At 42.7% G+C, this 21,171-nt stretch overlaps 1 protein-coding gene across 2 annotated transcripts in view; it reads right to left on the bottom strand.

Moving 5' to 3' along the window:
* LOC130537441 (seizure protein 6 homolog) overlaps nt 1-21,171 on the bottom strand; it is a 56,167-nt gene that overhangs the window by 19,469 nt on the left and 15,527 nt on the right. For both annotated transcript variants that reach the window (XM_057054276.1, XM_057054277.1), the window contains exons 2-3: nt 3,940-4,563; nt 3,427-3,548 (exon numbers count right to left, since the gene is read on the bottom strand). In XM_057054276.1, coding sequence (XP_056910256.1) covers nt 3,427-3,548; nt 3,940-4,563 — 746 coding nt within the window. The remainder of the gene's footprint in view (nt 1-3,426; nt 3,549-3,939; nt 4,564-21,171) is intronic.

Here is a 21,171-nt window from a genome sequence, read left to right as displayed (position 1 = left end):
CAGCTGCAATCATCTTGCACCATTGGTGTATTAATTTTTCCCATATGTCACAGCAACAGATTCAGGACAAATATGAAAAAGAAAAAAACCTGAGAATAGTAGAAATAGGAAAAAGCAGATTGAAGGAGACGAGAAGGAGTGAAAATATGTGTGCCGACCTCCCTCCCCATCTCCTTGAGTTATTCTGCTTCAAACCTGTCAGAAAATGGAAGACCAATAGGCCTTAGAAGCAGTTGATTGGCTAACTCTGGGTTTTCAGCTTCTGGAACATATGGAACACTCTCACTCTCCGCTCTGCATGATGCATTTATTTCTTGACTTTTTTTTTCTTTTTTTTTTTGCAAAAGGGCAGAGGCGTTTCCATGAAACAAAGCGGGACAACTGGTGCTAAGCCTCCTTGAGACCCAGTCAGGTCAATGAGAGGGGAAGCAGGTGGAGATATCAGAGCGGGTGCAGATGGCCTGGAAAGAGCTGAGTTCTAGCTCACCCATTTGGATTAATTTTCAAATGAAAAGCTCAAGAACAGATTTTAAGCACTTTCATGCATTTCTGGAAAACCTCCATCTGCTCTTACCTTAAAACTAAATTGCGGAGATGATGGCTATAGTGCACAATAAAGAAGCCATGCTTAAGGCATTACTGGTTAAAGGTTATTGGTACATGTGGAGAAAAGGGCTCACTGTTACACGCCTGTACTTTATAATTCAATATTTACATTCCAAAAATGTTACATGAGTAAAATGAAGGCTGAAAATAACACGCGTGCCCAACAGCTTTTACCAACTGGAAACAAATATGTTTACCAAAGTCAAAACAAAGGTCGGCAAGAAGACACAGAGATAAAAACTCAGTGCAGGACCCAGCTGGGTCAGTGAGACAGTCGGCCTGGAGGGAGAGGCAGCGCCTGCTAGCACCTCGAGTAAACACCACTGTTACTTGTTAAGATCAAAGAGAAAAGGAGAGGATTTACCCGACTGACATCCTCGCAATTCACTCTCAGAGTTATTTTGGTCTTTTATCTTCGTGCAGCAATAGATTCTGCTTTATTATGTTATTTTTGCACAAACAGGAGGTGGGGATTTGCCCAGTGTGCGACCAGTTGCCATTTGCCTTGGCAGAGTTTGACCATTCAAGCTGAGGGCAGTGAAATCTTTAAAAATAAAATTTTCTGTCCTCTGCGTTCTCCCTGTCAGTGAAAGGGATATTGACCCAGTGCACAAAAGGGGTGATTTCTACATTTATTTATTTATTTATTTATTGGCAGCCACAGATGCAGACTTACTGCAGCATGGTTTTTTTCTTTTTCACCTTGACCTTCATATTTTTTTCCCCTCTTCCTCTGATATTGCCCATTGCTGGACTGACTGGATGCCAATAGAGATAAAAATGCACTTTTGACTTATTTCCTTGCAAGATAGTGAATGAAACTGTAAGGAAGGTGCTCATAAACAAAGTTTTGAAGAAAAAAAAACTAGTGTAGCCACAAATCAATAGGCTGTCCAATCAAGTAATGGCATGGAGAAGGTTTGTGAAGCCTCCAGGGAGACAGTGACTAATTCTCCAAAAAGGTTGAAGCGATCAATTTTGAGAGAATTACAACCTTCCTGTGTAGTAATGAACGGAACAATGACCTAAGCTCTTTAATAAACCTTTGCCTTCCCCCGGCTCCATCTGCAACTTGACAACAGCCATTCAGACATGGATACTCTAAAACATGCACATCCAGATGAGTGAAGACTCTAAATTCCCCCAAGGTGTATTTAATGGGATGGTGACAGATTGGCATACCTTCAGCGCCATGTGAGTGATTTCAATGAGCTCATAAGCAGTAAACAGATCGTTACCTGAGAAACCAGATGAACCAGCATGCTGAAATTATAATTTCACAACTGTGTCTTCGCTCTTTTGACTCTGGACTACACTGACTTCCGTCAATGTTGCCCGTCTAACAAGAAAAAACTGGTAAAGTTAGAAGTTCCAGTCAGATGCCATTTTTCCAGAACTACGTGGAATCAGAACTGCTGTGTCCATTTCTGTCAATTTGCTTTAGGGATTAAGATTTGGAACGTGAAGCAGGTGGGGTTTAACTGGCCCAAAAATCCTGTGTATAGAAGAACACTCAGACTGTGAGGTGAAATATTTCTATGCACTTTTCTCTTTTTTTCTGTGCACATTGCTAATCCAAAAGTGAACCTTCTGATGTCCCCCACTCCTTTAAAACCTCAGAACCTGAAAACCCTCAAGGGAGAGAAGCTATGCATGGCACTGTAGAGGAGACATGACATATACTGGTACTTGACTTCAATTTCTATCTTTCATTTCTGTTTTTTTTAGTATTCTCAGCAGAAGTCTCACCGAGTCATCATATTGTTCTGCTATAACTAATTAACGAGCGTCCTGTGTGAACTGGCATGTGATCAATATCATCCTAGCTCTGGATAGGAAATGAACTAACCTTTTTTTTCCCCTCCTCCATTTGAAGGTACTGAAAAACGTTTCCTTCTATTACTTCATCCTGCCTGGCTTGCATTGATAAACTCTCTGTTTTGTACTGTATAACGCAAATGAAAAATTCCTCCAAATGCGGCGAAAAGCAGCGGACGAGGAGAGCTGATATGGCAAATGTTGTTGAGAGCCATAATATGTGCGTGCATGCACATCCGCAGGTAATGGTGGCTGCCTTTAGAGTGCTTCAAGCTTAACTTAAGTAACTCGGGGCTGAAGCTTTGGGAAGAACACACACTCTCAAACATATTCTGTCAAGACTTATCTTGGCCCTCCAGAGGCAGCAAGACAAAGCTCAAGTCTCCAGTAGTAAATGAGGCATTTGAGCAATTGCAAATACCAGAAAACACACGCGCGCGCACACACACACACACACACACACCACACACACACACACACACACACACACACCACACACAGGGAAAAGACAAACATTTAACAGAGCAGTCCATCAGTGCACTAACTCACCCTGTCCATCTCAATCAACCTAATAACACACACACTGCAACGGCCCAGTACAGTGGCCGTGCTCTGTACTGGGTCAGGGAAACGTGAAATAACTGATAGTAATTTGTGATCGTGCAACAGCACTTTGCCTTGCTTGTGGATGGCATTGGTTCCTTTTAAAGCATTTTTTTTAAAATAAATAAGCTTTATACTGGTTTTTCAATACATGAAGCAGTTTTTAATATTTTTCTTCGAATGTTATTTACTCCTTATTGATCAGTGAGGTAAAACCTCACAGATAAAAGAAGAAAATACATTTGACAGGACTGAAACAAAGACTCTTGTTTCTCTGTGTCGGCTCTTTGTCCCATCAGCAAGACAGCTGTTGTTGTTTTTCTAAAATCCATGTTGGTTTTTGTTCCTTGCTTCCGGTGCCATCGTCAACTGTACCATGAGGCAACCTTTAGTACTGACCTGAACTTCGATGCCATATCCCAGGTACACCGTGACCAAGTAGTTGCACTCCGCTGCAGAGTCGGAACGCTGCAGAATTTCCACATCCGCCTCAGGGTCGGTAAAATTCAGGTTACATGGCTCTGTGAGAGACAGTCAAAAGACAAGTCACTCCATTTTCCTGGACAACAGACAATGCATGTCTCCCTCTATAGTCATGTCTCCCTCTGTAGTCAAAGGACAGACCAGGGGAAAATCACAATGTTTCTGACACATGAGTTACTTTATTATCCCCATTGGACAGAAAAGTAGAGTAAAGCACGCAAATTCAACAAAGCTGCTAATTTTCCTGTCCTCTCGGATGATGGTGTTGAATTTTTGAGCAGACTCAGCTTTGATTTACCTTTAGGGAGAAGTTTGGGGGTTTTATGGGGATTCGTAGCTGGTGGGGGAGGGGGGGGGGGGAGTCTATTATCCTGACAAAGACATTTTGATGTTCTGCAGTATCAGCGAGGGACAGCGAAACACGCCTACCTGCTGTCTGTACGGCAGTTTCAGGCGTACTAGTGAGACTGGAGGCTTTGGTTGTGCCGTGCTCTCGGAGTGTCGAAGGTGCATTAAGATTGACTGAGGAAGGTGCCTTGGCAGGAAAAGGAAACCGGCTTCTGGCAGAACCTCCACCGCTCAGTGGCACCTGAGTGGTAAGAGAGTCTGTTGTTGGTGACACCTTGTCCTCCCGTCTGGTCCAATCATGTGAGGACTTCTTTTGAGGGACAGATATGTGAGGCCTCGGTGTTGTGGGAGAGAACGTCGTCAGTGGGGAGGTGGCGGCAGCAGTGGCTGTGGTAGCGATGTCTGAATAGGCCGGGGCATCTTCATGGGGCACCAGCTGAGTCCCCCGATCTCCTGAATCTGGTGCAGAACCCGGAACAGTGGAGCCCATGGAACCATCACCCTGGAAAAAGTGCTGATAACCCTGGAAGTCTCTAGTGAGTAAGTGTTCATGAAGCAGCAGGCTCTTGAAGAAGGGCTGGTGGTGCGGGATGTTTACGGGCGAGGCAGTGGTGACAGGATCAAACTCCCTCTCTGTGTCCAGAGTTGATAAATCATGGTCGATGCCCACTGCCCTCTTACTGATGCTGGAACTTTCCTCTGCACCTGAAAGTGTTCACAGAGATGAGATAGTTGGGTAAGGTATCAATATTCTGCTGAGGTTCCTGTGTCTGATAAAAAAAACAGTGTTGGAGGGCAAAAAAAGAAATTTGTGATAAAAGCTTAATTCTGTTATTCTATATGCTACACATACACGCAGACACATAAACACACACACACACGCCCAAAATATTGGCTCCTGAAGTGAACAAAACCCCAATTAACTGAACATGAATAAAAACATGAAGTATAAAGTACGAATCTTCACCTTATTCACAAGTAACCAGTAGATCCTACTTAAAAAAGTGAGCAGAAAAATGTGAGGAACCGTTATTCAATAATCAGTCTATTTATTTCTTTATGGGTCTGTGTATTTATTAAGACTCGAATGAATGAAGACTCAAATGAATCATCCATCTGTAATCTATGAATAAATTAATAAATTAAAAGATGGGTTCTGCAGTGATTTCGTCATTTTGGCAATGACACCACTAATCCATTTAAAAGTCAGACTAATCTACAGTTTTAATTAAGCCGTATAAAGTGAGGAGCAAATTAATCCTTTCAGACGTTTCATTTAAAATCGCATGGCCTTCCTCCTTTCTCCCACATGGAGATCCACACATCTGACCAGATCCTGTGCAAAGTTCAGACCGAACTAAAGGTTATCAGATGGCAGTACTCAGATGGCAACAAAGGAGGTGTGCCATACCAAAACTATTGGTTAGCAAGATTTGGTTTCTGTCTCCTTGATAAAGAGATGCTGCTTATCTTCTTTAGGCCACACTGAAATATGTGAACCACTATCTGCTGCAGTCATTATGCTTTTATGGATAGGACCTTCTGTGGTTTAAAAATCAACTTAACTGGACTTAACCAAAATTCTATATTGCACACAATTATTTCCAAAATTAGCAGAGTATCAGTTTAGCAACACAGAAGATTTGGTGCCTTGCTCTGTCTCATTGTATTCATGTCCCGATAATAGTCTGCCTAGAAGGTTTGTAAAAGCAGGGCCCGCAGGACGATGCTGGGGAGGTGGTGGGATTCAGCTCCGAAGCACGGAGCAGCAGAATAGCCAGGGCAGCAGAAGGCAGAGCAGCACGAGCATCAAGCAGCGTCTGCGTCTCTTTGTCTGCCTGAACTAGCTCCGCAGGCTCCGTATCGTTCACTAGAAGCTTTTCTTACCTGTAGTGTTTGTATTACAAGGTCTATGATTGATTTGATTTAAATTAACTCCTGTTTTCTCTCATTTTAATTTCAGCATAAATAAAATCCTGACCTTTCACTCTGTTTTTCTACTTACTGCAGGCAACTCGTGTTTATAAATGTTTACTTGCTGTCAATTTGAACAACCGTATGTACTTCTCACAGCTGAGGAAATATTGAAAACTTGAGGTAACTCCTCTAATCCTCTTATTTGTCTTTGTACACGTGTCGACAAGAAACAATGGCGTCTGCTTTGACACCTTAATTAGCTTGCATCCGAGATGACAGTTTGTTTTTAATGAGCAAAAAAAGCTGCCAGAACTCTTCATGCTTATAGATGAGAGTATGTTGTTGACAGCCAGCAAATGAGTGAGATATCCTCCTGCTGGGCATTTTTGTTTTCCACAGAGCTACGAGAGGATCAAGCGTAACCTCAGCTGTCAAAACGCATGTAGGATTCTGTTTAAAATGGTCTTTAGAGGCCGGCTGAATGTTAGATTTGCATTCACGTCAAATGTCCATTTTAAGCAGCAGCGCCATGTTTGAGAACATTCCTGCAGTTTTAAACGGGTCTTCTTCCATCCCGCAGACAAACACTCAATAAGAGTGAAGCTCCAACAAAGGAATTCGACAATATTTTGATCAAAGCTGTATAATGTGACAAAACTTGCCTCCAAGTTTAACATTTACATCAACTTTACTGTTCACATCAGTGAAAAATCCCCTGTGATCAATTCACAATGTTTTATTAAATAGAAATGCATGCATATTTCATAAATGTTCAGCCAGGGAAACTGATTTTGACGGCTGTGCTTACAGTGTAGCGGGAAACATTAAACACCAGTGAGGGGAAAGGTGTGTGAATCCATGTGTAAATCTTCCTGATACAGCTGTGAACCCGGTGACATTTTTGCCGAAGCGGACCGCTGCCGTGCGGCTAATAAAAGATTGATCTGGGTATTCAAGAGGAAGGGTAAACAATTGTGTTGCAAAGCCGCTCTGGAGAGCACGGAATTGACACATCGTTTTACGTTTGTGCTGGCAGAGGCGCCATATTTGTCTTTGTGGGCGACGGAATTAATTCAAAGAGCTTTGATGTTTTTCGTTGGAGGAGAATCGTGTCTGCGCAGCCTTATTCTGTCACAACAAAACCAGCTAAAGCTGCACTAGAAAAGCAGACTAAGCACATTTGACACATGAGTGTACAGTGGTCGTGGTGGTGGGGGTGGGGGGGGGGGGGGTCTCCATGAATGATTAAAGTCTGTGTGATGGCCCTCTCTTTGTTATTGCAAAGTGAAATCTAAAACACAAAGAAGCAGTTGTTGCGAATCTTGGGAGATTTAGCCTCCTGTAGGAAGCCTCCTCTCCTGCGGGATGTTTGTGTGCCTGTCGCTGCTCTCTGTGTGGGCCAGTTTTGACCCATCCACTTTCTCCCCCTCCGTCCTAATATCGAGCAGAAGCAGAGCGGGAGAATAGAGAAGCGGGCCAAACCGCAGTTTCTCATACGCTGATCAATACGGGATCAATAAGTACAGGTTGGAGACGGCACAGTGGTGATTACAGAGGGGCGAGCACTCCTCCGCAGCTCTCTCCTCTCTGAGTCTTAATTAGGGCTGCAGAAAATACAGATGAAAACAGGAATATCAATGGAGTTTTGTTCTGCACGCCAGTAATGTAAATCAATAAATGCACAAAATAAAACAAGTCATCAGTCTCTTTTAAATACGCAGCGATTTGAATGGATCGCCACATTTATAAGACGCTATGAGATAAATTCTGCAATTAAAGCTCCTACCAAGCCCGACGCCAACGAGGTGGAGTTAATAGGCTGTCTGTTGAAATCTATGAACAGGTTGGCATCTTAACACCCAGGATGCACGTGTAGATGCGTTCAGATCGGTACATGTGTGCACGATGCAGCACATCCTCACGGCCAGTTTCAGTGCCTTTCTCTCTAAAACTGTGGTGATTGTTAAGAAGCCTCTATGATACTCACACTGAGATGCTACCCAGGGTTGTATCGGCCTCTCGCAGTTTTACAACCTCTGATCTGGCTGTTCTACCCAAGCAAACCTCTAAAAAGCAAACCACGCACACTTTCACCAGCTGGTTGAACTGTTCTGCTGTGCTTGAAGGGTCCTAATCAGGTATAGACGTATTGACATAAACCGTTCTGCTCTGTCAGGTTCACAGATTGGACATCTTGCTTTTTTATTTAACTCTCAACACACCGGCAGGATGCCCCCAACCTGGAGCAGAAAAACACGGCAGAATATCTAAAACATCTGGCATATTAATGCGTTCGATAACATCCAAGGTCAACAAAGACGCCGTGCCGCACACCCAGGAGACTGAGCACGCAACTCCATTATAGATCAGAGCACACCCGGGCTGGTTAATTAGAGCTAATTCATAAGTTAGAGGTGGTTTTCACCACGGCTGAATGGGATTACTGTTATCTTAATCTAAGCGCTGCTAAAAATACAATAAAACACCATTAAGGTTCCGCTGAGACATTAAGTCAGTGAAATGTTTCCTCCCTGTCCGCACAATTAGTGAGGCATATTTATGAGAGTGAGAGCGTTTATCTCGGACTGCATTCAGCACTGTCAAACCATATTTTTACACTGGTCAACTCATTAGTGCTGATAAATGTGACTTGACAGAATAAAATGATTCGTTAAAAAAACAGGCCCGTGGTGGAAATAAATGCTCATTCTCAGTCAAAAGGTTCTTCTAATCCTCCTCGAGACCATTGCGTGTGGATTGTTTTCCTAGATACTCAAGCTTTTATTTATTTCCCACGGAAAATCTCTTAATACTAATGCATTATAAATTGCCTCATGTCGGAGTTGCAGCCTTAACCTGTTGCTGCCCTCGAAGTTGCACCCTCCATGTTGCACTCCTGTCTCCCCTGCTGCTCATTTACTTTCATTTTTTTCCATTTATTTGAAATTCTTGCAGTCAAATCCCGTGCAATCTCCAGTCAAAAGAAAGACTCTCAATGCTGGCCTAATTATAACAAAGAGGGCCTGAAAATCGTGATTGTGTGTGACATTACGGCGGATGTACACGCTCAGCTATTGCCCCTGTAATCGATAGATCACGGCAGTCCTTCAGTACGCTGAAGACGACGGAGTGAGCAATCATGGGGAATTCCTCCTCAAGATGGCAACAGACAGCCCTCTCTTCTGATGCATATCAATGCAGTCATCAGTAAGCACTCAGTGAGCGAGAGAGAGAGAGAGAGAGCGCTAATAAGATGGGACAGGCTGCACTTGAGGCAGGCTACTGATTGACACCAATCTCCTTACATCCAGTGGATTTATTTTCTTATTATTAGAGAGACAAGCAAATCAATAAAGTCCTTCCTCTGGCTTCTGTTGCAAAGCCTCCAGACGATTCCACCCAACTCTACAAAAGGGTCACCGGGTTTCATCCTGAGACACGAGGGGTGACATTTGCCGTAGATCCCGGAGTTTGGAGACGATCGTTGCAGAGGGTTTCATAGAGCCATTAAGAAAGACTAGAGGAAACAACGGGACAAATCTGATAAATGATTCCATTTGTTAGCCTAATGAGTTGTTAATTTCGTTTTGTTTGCGGGCGTCGCAGGTGCGTGAAAGTGGAAAGAAACAGGGCAGCTGGAGGAAAATGAAAAAATGAAATTAAAGAAGCTGTTGCTGGAAGAATAAGAATCGACAGAATGACAAACCGACGCAGTTTTATCCCGCACGCTGGCTAATTTCCATTCTTAACAAGAAAATGACATCTACCATTGTTCCGTGATTTTCATTTGAAAGAGCAAATTGGTTTTTAGTTGCCTGGTTTGGCGTCACGAGCATTGCGGTGTACCGTGTTGAGACAAAGTCGTATCCTCCATCTGCCCTATGACTTCACTGAGCGGAACCATAATTTTTCCTTCTCATTTATAACGACCTGTCAGCGTTCTGGTTCATTGGTCAGCGTCCTTCAGACAGACTTAAGCAAACTGTGACTTCATGGTGCCAGAAAGCTCATAGGACCTGACCTTTGTTCAGGAGAAGAACAAAAGCAGAGCCACCGGGCAGAGCCACCGGGCAGCTCCGTGTGCACAAAGTCGACTGCAAGGCACTGAAGCTGCCGGGCAGTAAACAGGTCAGCCTGAAATAAAACTGATGTCCGGTGACAGGAAAGGGTGCCAGTTTGCCATTATTTTTTCCACTAATGTGGAAAAAAAAAAAACCTGTTCAGGGACTAAATGAAAGCATGTGTCCTTTCGTTTGAATGAATGGTGATAAAATGTCAGTTTCTTATAAACAGGGAGGAATCAGACTCCTATACAAGTCAGATCCTTATTTTATTTCTATTTATCAGTGCGATGTATACATGGAAATATAGCCTCTTTCCACACTTCATTTCTTCCCATTTGAGTAATTTATCTTTTCATTTTCTTCTCATTTACTCCATGCTGAACTCAATTAACAGCAGAGTTGGGGCTGAAACTATGAAATCTTTCTCAGCTTACATTGTAATATCCGATGTACATGTTTTTTTCCCCCTTGATACTTGTGAAAGCATGTAACACATTATAGAGGTATCTAAATTTGTTCAGAATTATTTACAGAATCTCAGCAATATTCTGTACTTTCTCTGTAAATCACATATCTGGCTTTCTTTAGTTGGTTTATGATGGAGGGCAAATGTCTTCCGCTTAGTCCCAGCTGTTAAATTCCTCCATAAAATGTGTTTTTATCTCTGCAGCTTTTCACAGAGTGAAGTGCGCCCACCATGAGGAGGGAAAGGTGAGCTTTCCGCTGTAGAAGAAGAAAACCTTATTCAATCGTGAACCTCGACCTAGCTGTACATACAGGACTGGTTCAAAGGAAGAGTCAAGCAAGGCACAGAATGGAAAAAATAATCATAGTCTCTCAAAGAAGAGGTCGCAAGCAGAGACGTGTGGTTGTGGTAAAGAAGAGGTCGCAAGCAGAGACGTGTGGTTGTGGTGTTCGGTGTTGAAGGTTGGAATTCTTTCCTGGAAATAAAGAAACACGTGTAGCTAAAAAGATGCATCATGTTGCAACTGCCGTACCAACCTCCGAACGAAGTTAGTGTCCATACTGAACGCTGCAATCTTATTTTTTTCTTAAGATGTGTCCATTATTTTAATTTCGATTTTTAATTTTTTTCATCTGACAGGTCCTTAGAAATGTTCTCTTGCTGTTGACGTCTAAATGTTCTCAATTCGACTGGACAACACCAGCACCAGCCTTAATCCTTCAAACATGAGAACAGAATCTAATATAAAAATAATAACATTCAACCTTGCAGTATAAATGACAGAATGAATGGGAGGAAGGAGAGCCTGCTGGAGAGGCAAAGATGTCTCGGAGCAGTGGCATTTTAATACGCTGACTGCGTGTAATGTCGAAATTGGTTTTATGCGATTTGGCAGGGGAGTGCCAGAGAGCGTAGCCAGGTGAGGGCCTGTGAGTACACAAGTCTGAAAACATAAATGTTGTAAACCAAAACACGAGCATGCCTATTGGGAGGTGAGGGGAAAACAATATTAACACTGACAGTGATGGATGATGCCGCTTCCTGTAGGGCTCTGATAGATACAGCCCAGTTTAGAATGGCGAAGCACCATTTCCCCAGCCATCATATTACACTATATTCTACCTGCGCTTGTGGGAGAAAAATATTTTGGTTTTTTTCCCAAAATGCCCCAGATTTTTTGTGCTGGACAGAGCAGGATTTGCTCATCGTTTTTAAGGGTGTGCTGATGGAGCAGTTAGTGCTGTCACACCATTGTTGGCTGGGGATTTTTCTAGAAAACTGCCCGCAGGGGTAAATATGCACAGGAATATGCTTCATAAACAAAATAAAAGTAAAATTTATATCAGAAAATGAGTACTGTAAATCCACTTCAAGGATCCAAGTAACCAAAAAAACAACATTTTTTTTGTCCTGTGTAGCATGTTGAGCAGCCACTTGCCCTTTTTAAGAAAAAAAAAACCTCTCTTTGAGGGCACCGATAGAGGTAGCTAAAGGGGATGGATGGTGAAACAAAGCAACAAAAATAAAGAAGAGACCAGATGTCTCTGCTAAGAAGTGAAACAGAATTTTAAAGCACTGCAAGCAGCAGGGGCCCAAATATAATACACATTTTTTTAAAATTCTGAACAGGTTTTGCTTTTGTTTTAGTGCTAAATCATCATCATAGATGCATTTTTAGCTATCCAGTCGAGTGATTTTGTATATTAACAGTGAATACACAAAAAACCTGAGCAGTCGTCGATGTTCTTTATTCTATCCAAACCATAAAGCGACAGTAAAGGTGATTCTGATTCTATCTCTTGTTTTAGTTTCTGGTTATCTCAATTTCTAACTGAGAATTTTGATTTGAGGTACCAGCACTGGTAGAAAAATCAAATATGATTGAGAGACTCCAAATGTTATTTAAAGTTCTCAAAGGGATTAAAGTCACTGGCTTGTGGTGGATGGAAAGATTATGTATTCCATGCTGAAGAACATTAATAGACCCAATGACGTTGTTTGGTGGCAGATGGCAAAAATAAAGCTCAGTTCATGAATTACTGGAGACCAGCTGCTATTTTCCAAACAGTTCACGTAACTGAGCCTTTGCTTATGATGCCTGAAATACTGGCTGCCAGTAATCTCAGTTTATAGTTTCCTTTTTCTATGGTTTTTTAATAATTTTTGCTGTAGATTTTAAAGTGAATTTTACTCCTGGCCGTCCTCAATAGATCTATGTGTAAAACCAAGTGAAATTTAAAGTGATTTAGCTTGAAAGGGTCTCAGAGGAGTGGTCAACCATCCCCTTTTTCATTTCGATTTTCTTGTACAATTAATAATTTGTCCATTCTTGCTCTCCAGAATACAGGAGGCATTCATCAGGAAGTGCCCCTTCCCCCATTTGGTGCAGCCAAACTGCTACATGGGTGGCACCAATCGAGTGTTTGTAATCTAGGATTCCCACAAGCAGCGAGAGTGTGCAGCTGACAAATGACTCGATCAAAAAGAACTGACCGATAGTCAACGATGGAGCGAAAATTCACTGCTTCAAAATGAACCGGAAGCGCTGTGTCCCCCTCCGTGGTCGGCACTTAGATCCATTAATCCCGTAAACATGACAAGCATACTGATTTCCAACGGGACGTGCCTGGGCTCAGCCGTTGATGGAAGGCTCCTGACCCACCTTTGTCACCATTTGAAACATTAAACCCACTCTGAGGGCATGTACCGTCACGCCTGGGCTACTGCGTCGGACGGTGCAAAAGCGGTGAAGATATTCCAAATATCCATCAGGCGGGTGGAGAAAGCACACCCCGTTCTTACCGGTGTTCTATACCACTCGGTTCTAAATGGCAGATTGTGTTTGGCTCTGTTGGATCAACAATGTGTGTCCTCACCTTCTCCATGCATGTACCAGTCGTCAGCGCACCTCCCCACCTGAACCGGGTGTGAATTACATCGCATGCTTGCAGCTATGGAGTACACACATACCTCCAGAGAGTCTACTTGGCATTTCACAGTGTATCCCAAACTGTACAAGACTCACTGCCAGCACATATGTAACCATGTTTGCACTCCTGCCGCATCTTATTTCCATATGAGCCTGTGTGATTGATCGAATGCCTTCTGGTCTGCACTGAAATAACTCGGCGATGAGCATTAATCACGAACGATCCATGCATACAGAAGCTAATAATGTTCCAGGGCGAGGCCAACACATTCTCTCATTTTGCTCCTTTCATGTCTTCTGTGAACGTTGCACTTTGAGCCGCGTTGAGAGTCTATCAGAGCTCCTTCAGGTCTTTAAAGCCAGCAGGTGGTCAGACGCCCACACCAGCTCTAACCTTTGTGCTTTTGCTCACAGGAGACGCGTATCAAAGCTAACGCTCGCATCTGCGCCTGTTTGTTTATTCCATTTCTCCGCGGCAATGAGATGAACAGCTCTTGATTAGAGCGTGCTGGAAATATTAGTTCTCTTCAGCAAAAACACACAGCAGAGCCACTTTCAACCAGCTGCCGTGGCTGCCGCGGTGGGGCTTTGTCAGATATGTCATCTTCAAACCCACATCGCACATTATGGTGGATCAAACAGCTAGCAGCTCAAAGTGTCCGGCAAAGTAGCGTTTTTATACCTTATGTCTCTGGCTCGAGTTCAAATGAAACCCAGAAAGTTCAGACAGATGTGCAGACTAAAACTTTCATGGTCCTAAATAAAAACGAACCATCTTATCAGGGCCGATCAGTAACCTCGGGCGGGTTTTTACAAACGTGACCCAAAAACTTCTTTGTTATCTCTTTTCCAAGTGATGCGAAATGACAGCGGCGGTGTCATACAGAGCAGTGTGAATAATTCAGTACTTTTTAGAAGGACAAAAGACTTTAGAAGAGTGACAACTTGTCATTGGGAGATAAGTGGCAGAACGAATAATAGACAAAGGCAACAAAACTGTGCTGCTGACATACAGTAGGTAACCCGCTGCCATCTAATTTCACCTTTTACAAGTGTTTATGACACCCCTCTGCTTCCTCTCCTGTGCTTTTATTATACAAATAAACTTTGACTCTTTTGCTTTTTTTCTGCTGACATGTTTAGGAACATGTAGAAGAAATGTTTCTTGTTCAGCAGCGCTCAACAGAGAGGCGAGGAGATGTTTAATGGTGGCTAACGTTGGCGTGTAATGCCTTTGGCCACAACGTGACTCACTTTTATCACCATGAAAATGAACACTGACCAAGTGCGTCCAACACAGTAGCCGCACACAGGGTGTTCGAGGTGGGGGGTTACACAGACATGAGGGTAGAGAGCGTAACTAAGGGAGCGGCCAGGAGGCAGTTTCTGCTATGATTTGACAGTTTATGGTCAGTGCCTTTATCACAAATGTCATCCTTCATCATCGCTGAGCCACAGCGCACAACCCACCCACATATGTGAACGCACGGCACAGGAGAAGGTCTGGAAACAGGCATAAATGGAAAGTGCTAGATATGGGGAGACTATTTGAGATTGACATTTCGTTGTGCAGTTTAAAAAAAACAAGATTGCCGGAGATGAAAACAACCGCAGGAGCACTCCTGTATTTACAGATACTGGATTTTTTCCCTGTCTGTCTGTCTGTATTTACAGCTCAATTCAGCAGCTGTTTTGCAAGTCTCTTAATCTCAGGGTTAGTGACCTCTGCACGCCAGACAGATATTAACCATATGTTACTTCCTTGACCTCAGCTCAGAAAACACAATCATTATGTTCCACTCTGGACTGGGATATATAATTTAATCAGAAACACACCCAGTTAGATATTTGCATCTATACATTTTTTAAAATGTGTTTTCTTGCAAATTGAGTTCAAAATGGATTTTAAATGCTGCCGCTGTGACTCAGCGGTGCCTCTCACAGTCTCAGTGCAACAGCGGGCAGCAGATTGCTTGTTATTAACATCTGAAAGCCAAGGTTGAAATTACAGCGCTTGATTTTGAAAGTGCCTGTTGTTGCGAAATGTTCTTTTGTGTGAAACATAGTACATTTGTTCATGAGGTAGAGGGGAGTCATCCGAACAGCCGAGATCATGTTTAATCCATTATCTCAAAGATTAAATCGTCTCTGTCCCTTACAACAAAGCCTTTCACTCATATACTGTATATTTATAGTGTAACATTCTATTCTATTGCCTCTTAATATCTCTAGAAGCCCTACTCATTACAATTCCTTCTAGATTATTCTTTAAATTTCACTGATTATGTCCATATTTTGCTTATTTTTCAAATGTGACACAGCGCATTACATTTATCTGCTGTGTGTATCAGTTGTGTCCTAACAAACAGCATTTTCCTGCTAGTGCAGCTACAAAGTCGATGCTAACCCTCCATAGTAAATCTGCTAAATGTGTACATTTTCCAGTTAATCTGTGGGAAACGGCCATCACAGCAGGGCAAGGTTAAGCGGGATGTAGCGCCACGGAAAATACAACCCCGGTCTAATCCTTTAAATCTTGGCAGCCCTTGCAGCACATGGAAACAGTCAGCATTACTGGAAACAGATACCGTGCGATACACATTGTTCTTTTGTTAAATGTTTGATGAGCTCAGCCTACTGTGAAATGAGCTTTACCATTTGTTCGTCCGACATTTGTCCTGTTTGACAAGGGGGGGACCTGCAACCGGCTTTTAAATACCATCTTTTCTCCCTATTTGAGGAGTGCAGTCCAGAATTTACTGACTAATTCTGTTGTATTATGTGATGGCATGTGATTTGGCAGCGAAGTCCCGTCAGACGGCCGGAGCAGCCTGCGACTTCCCCGCTGACAGAGAGACTCAGGATAGAGTGCCTGTTACACCATCGACTGGCATCGCTCGAGGAGCCAGCCGGCACCCTCGCACGGCTCAGGCTACCTGTCCACCCGCTCCCGCAGGGCAGTGAATAAGCAAGTGGTCCAGCACGTCAGCGTGTCAGCGCTGCAAGCTGTGCCAGCTGCAAGGTTAAAAGGGACAGCAACCTTTGTTCAAGACACATTATGCAAATCCTTGTCGAAACAGACTGGGTTCTCTTTTTTCTTTTTTTTTTCTGTCATCACAGGTTCATTCTCTGCAGAAGAATATTAAGAAACATAAAGTAAAAAAAAGAAATGACCCAGAGGCTATCCGTCCTTGTCACCGTAAATATTCTGGACTGAAAGCACAAGCGCGAACATCCATTCTTGCACTCTCGTGTCATTTCTCAAACATTTTTGTTTTATGACCTTTACTTTCAAACATAAATGCACATGTAAATGTTATATGCATGTGAAAATCAAACCCCTTTTTAACCAGTCTACTTGCATTCAGGATTCCTGCTTTTAATGTTGACTTGTCAACTAATTAAATCAATTTACAAGGATTACAAATTGGGATTAGGGCCCTATTTTTGATCTGTTATGCGGTGCTGCCCAGAGGGATTCACCATCAGCCTCGACTTACCACGTTGCCTGTAGACGGCTGCTCTTATCAGCCAGGAATGTGTGTCAGCACGTGTAGTGCAACAGCTACATTCGCAGATAAAACCATCTATCTCCTTCTGTGTGATGGCAGAGGACACGGAGTTTGGGTCATGTTGCTGCTATAGTAAAGAGATAACCGATCAAGTAGCGACCCTACCACCTCAAAGAGATTGGCACAGGCAGAGATTTACGGCTCAGAAAAGGTCACCAAAGCCATTAACAGCATCAGGTGGCGAGGCATAGTTTGATTTAAAATGCCAGAAATTTGCATGTAACTCAATGGGGAATACAGCAGACATCCATCTGAGCGCTGGATCTACTGACAACGTTATGGTGCAGAAATCTAGTCAAGCACAGGCGGAGCTGGCACAGAATGAAAACATCGTGTGATGTGGTCATCTCCAGCCTGTGAAACGGGCCAAACGGCCTCCTCAAAGGCCACTGGCAGCAGATTCCGGAGGAGTGACATTGGCGTGACAGGATGATTCTAAATTTGTGGTTCTGTTGACAGGTAAAGAAATCAAACAGATCAAACAGAGGGAAAAAAATTCAACAGGAGACCTTCATCACATACAGCTTACACATTTTAATGACGGCACAGTAATTGAAGTGGCAAAAATAGCACGCTAGACGCTACTGCTACTTCTGCGATGTGCAAAGATCAATAAAATAAAACAAAATAAACACTTATAACACGATAAACACTTATTGCCGCAGTAACCCCATTTAAAGTTTATGAATAAGTCACTTAATGATTCCAATTTGATTTATGGATTCCAGAATGATTCCAAACAATAAGTAACTTTAACAGTGGTTGATTTTTTTAATAATGTGTGTGTGTGTGTGTGTGTGTGTGTGTGGTGTGTGTGTGTGTGTGTGTGTGTGTGTGTGTGTGTGTGTGTGTGTGTGTGTGTGTGTGTGTGTGTGTGTAAAAATGCACTAAATAATGTTAATGGACGATTCCTGTAAAGTTGCCAAAATTATCCAACTATTTTTCAACTGTTACATGACAGCGCAGATATTTGCATACTGCTGATGTGGCAACACGATGCAAAATCACTTTATTCCATCTGACTGACTGCAATTGTGAGGCTCTGGGCTGTAATATTCTTTTAAAAAGACATTTTTTATTGCAGGCAGCTCAGACTGACAAAGTCATCGTTTATAGAGACGGCATCAGACGTCCCCATCACTCAAAGAAAATATAGAGTTGTTCGTGTTTGTTGTTTTGTGCTTTGATCTATTGACAGTGCTTCATTAAAGATTCTTTAAATTGGTTTATTCATTAACATCACATTAGACATGCAAAGAAGTGTATAATATTCAATTTTCTTTGTTTAATTGCTTTTATGCTAGCAGACGCTGTGATTTTGTAGCTACATTTTTTAAAGGGAACAAGGACAGTCATGCCAAATGTACTTTTTGGGGACAAGAGGACCCACAGAGGTGGTGGGATATCGTTTTTGGGGGGAGATGATGGCAGAAATCGTAACCATTCAGCAGAATTTTAATTACTGTCGGCAGCGGAACGTCTTACAGACTAATCTCCACAGTAGGATTTATAAGCATTACTGGTGCTGACAAAGTGATTGCTGAAGGAGAGATAAAACAGTATAAAGTATAAAAAGAGATATGTTTACCACAGCCTCCTCGAGGCAAAGGATGTTTTAATGTTTGTTTCAGAAAATTAAATTGCCTATTAAGACATGACTATGGATTATTACATTTTGCAAGAATGCCTTTGAACGGCCTTTATAAGAGGATTTGATTTCATTTCAAAAAATTACATCATACTTATTTGCAATTTTTGAAGCAGCTTTGTTTTATACGACGGAAGATGGTTTTAATTTACCATCAAATGTGCTTTTCTTCAGCCGCTGAGCTTAAAGGAGGACGAGTGGAGAGGCCGTAATGATGAATTCTACAGTAGATTAGGACTTAGGACATCTCTTCCATCCGCTTTCACCTCACTGACATTTCTATTATTGGGAAACAGCATTTCTAGGACAGAACGCCACTGGAGCTGTGCCCTCCGCTCGGACTTAATCCTCCTGGCATTTTACTAGCCTGCTCTCTATCCTCACACACACCAAACTATTTAATATTTAATCCACTTTTGGTGGGATTCGGTTCATTTGAGAATGTTGGCAGAGGACTGGCTCATCGATAGATATGAAGCATGGCCTGTGTATTTTTCGCTCTCTCTCTTATTTCCCCTTTGGTAACGAAATCTTCCGTCAGCTGATTGAGCTTGTTGAGCTGTGATCCGGGATTGATGAGAGGTCCAAGTCTGCAGAGACGATATCTAATGAACAAATAAATCAAACATCTCGCTAGGATTGAGCCCGGGATCGCAAAGTCACACTGAATCAGCCTTGCCAAAGAAGAAGGGCATTTAATTGAATTGGGGTATATTCGCGGGCTGTACATTACCCCCCCTCAACAACCTCACTGGGCATTGCCTTTAATTTCACAGCCCAAAGTCAATTTCACAGCCTGCAATCTCCATATGTTTATCTGCAGTAATGTGATTTTTGTTATTAGCGACAGTCTTTTGGCCACATGCTCAAGTGCGCACCCACGTTTCCATGTTCAGACACACATGCATCCATTAGGTGAGAGCGTGTGAAGTCATTTTAGAAATTCCGAACAAATTACACTCTTCCTGACTTAATTCACTCAGTGCAATCAGGACGCTGATATTAAAATGAAGAGTCTGCCAGAAGAAAGTTATTTTTTAATAAGATGCTGATGACTTTGCATTGACATTCATATTCAAAAGGGTCTGCAAGCAATGGGATATTATGATTTTATACCAATTATGTGAGTTGGAAGCACTATGCAGAATTGCGTAATGTCATCTTTACAAAGAGAAGGATGGGCTGAGGCACAACCCTCATGATTAATGCTGCAAGGACAGATCCAGCAGTATAACCCTCTGATCCAGAACACTGCAGATAAACCAACCAACTATTTCTGTTTGTCTAGAAGGAATCCTGCTCTCAGCCGTGATTGAGAGAATGGGAAAACTCCAGGATACATTCTCATGTGATTGAAATGAAAGTCAGAGTGTCTCATGAGGCTTGTCTGCCTATAAGAATAGAAACAAAATATATCAACTTGCAAATCTTGGCAACTAAATGAATTGAGAGGTATCTAACAATGGTTTTCAAAGCATCCTGTGGTTGAACATCCTACTGTACGCAGTGCCGCTGCTGTAGCGAACTAGAAAACCAAGTTGAGGGATGATGAAAGGAGAATAATGCAGGTGAAGTTTTTGCACCCACACAGCCGGCGTTTCCTTTAAAATGGATGCAATTCGCATCAGACATTCACAACTCTAAAAATAAGGTCACACTGGAGGTGCTGCTAGCACTGCAAAGCATAGGAGTTTATGTTTACAGGTAAAATCAGATGTATTTGGTGCCGAGATGGCTGGTGTACTCGCCCGCATTTTCAGGGTTGAATCACCTCTGTCTTCCTGTAAGTGGTCTTCCTCGGTGTTAGCTCACCTGTTGTTACAATGATGAGCAACACGGACAAAGAGATCTTGAAGCCCTCTGCGGCTTTTTGTGTGAGGTTCAGCAAACATCACAATAAGCCTCGTGCGGAATTGGGAATCGGCGGGAGAGGGATTGAGGTGTGCTGCCGACCAACCCATGAGATTATTGAGAAACTGTGTGAGAGCTCAGCACACCGGCATGAAGAATCAGATTCTGTAATGCCGAGACGTGGATGTTACATGGCAACACAAAATGTAAGAATTCCAGCTGGCCTCCTTCCCAGGCTTACATATGATAAGCTGCAACTATCGTGTCCTGAGCTGCCAAGTCGGTGTGTAACACAGGCTCATCTGGCCAGTGCAGTGGGCTGTGACATTTCACCTCCTGCCAAGAAGATCCTTCTTCTCTGTTTAAAAACCCCTCCAGGAGCTCTGTCACTGTGCAGCTTGAATTTACTCAAACAAAATGGATTCTGAAACTGCTGGACAGACCAAGAAAGGGTAATAGAGTTTGAATAGAGCAAACCCGTGCTCGTAAAAGGTAATGTGATCAAATCACATCGTCTGATCCGTTACGGGATTTCATAACGATCACATGCGGCGACTAGAAAAGCCCATTGCGTTGGCGCCTCCACAGCACGCTACAAGCAGTGAAGTAAAAAATACAGACTCGCTCTGTTTTGGTAAAGATAATCTACAAATTTACATCTCAATTTCTGAAGCTAGTCTATTTTATCATAGGGGACTTACAACTATGTTCCAGTGCCAGTAGTAGTGGCCTGTGGTGATCTATTGCTTATCACGTGGATATATGTTCACCAGAGATACAGCCTCGCACATTCTCCGTAATAGTTCAAGAAGGATAATATTATTCAACTCCTGGCATGAGATTCCTCTCTGAAATATTGTGAGGCT

This window comes from Takifugu flavidus, chromosome 14, assembly GCF_003711565.1.
Source record: "Takifugu flavidus isolate HTHZ2018 chromosome 14, ASM371156v2, whole genome shotgun sequence".
Lineage (NCBI taxonomy): Eukaryota > Metazoa > Chordata > Actinopteri > Tetraodontiformes > Tetraodontidae > Takifugu > Takifugu flavidus.
Note: the sequence above shows the minus strand (reverse complement) of the source record. Positions and strands in the feature narration are given on the sequence as shown.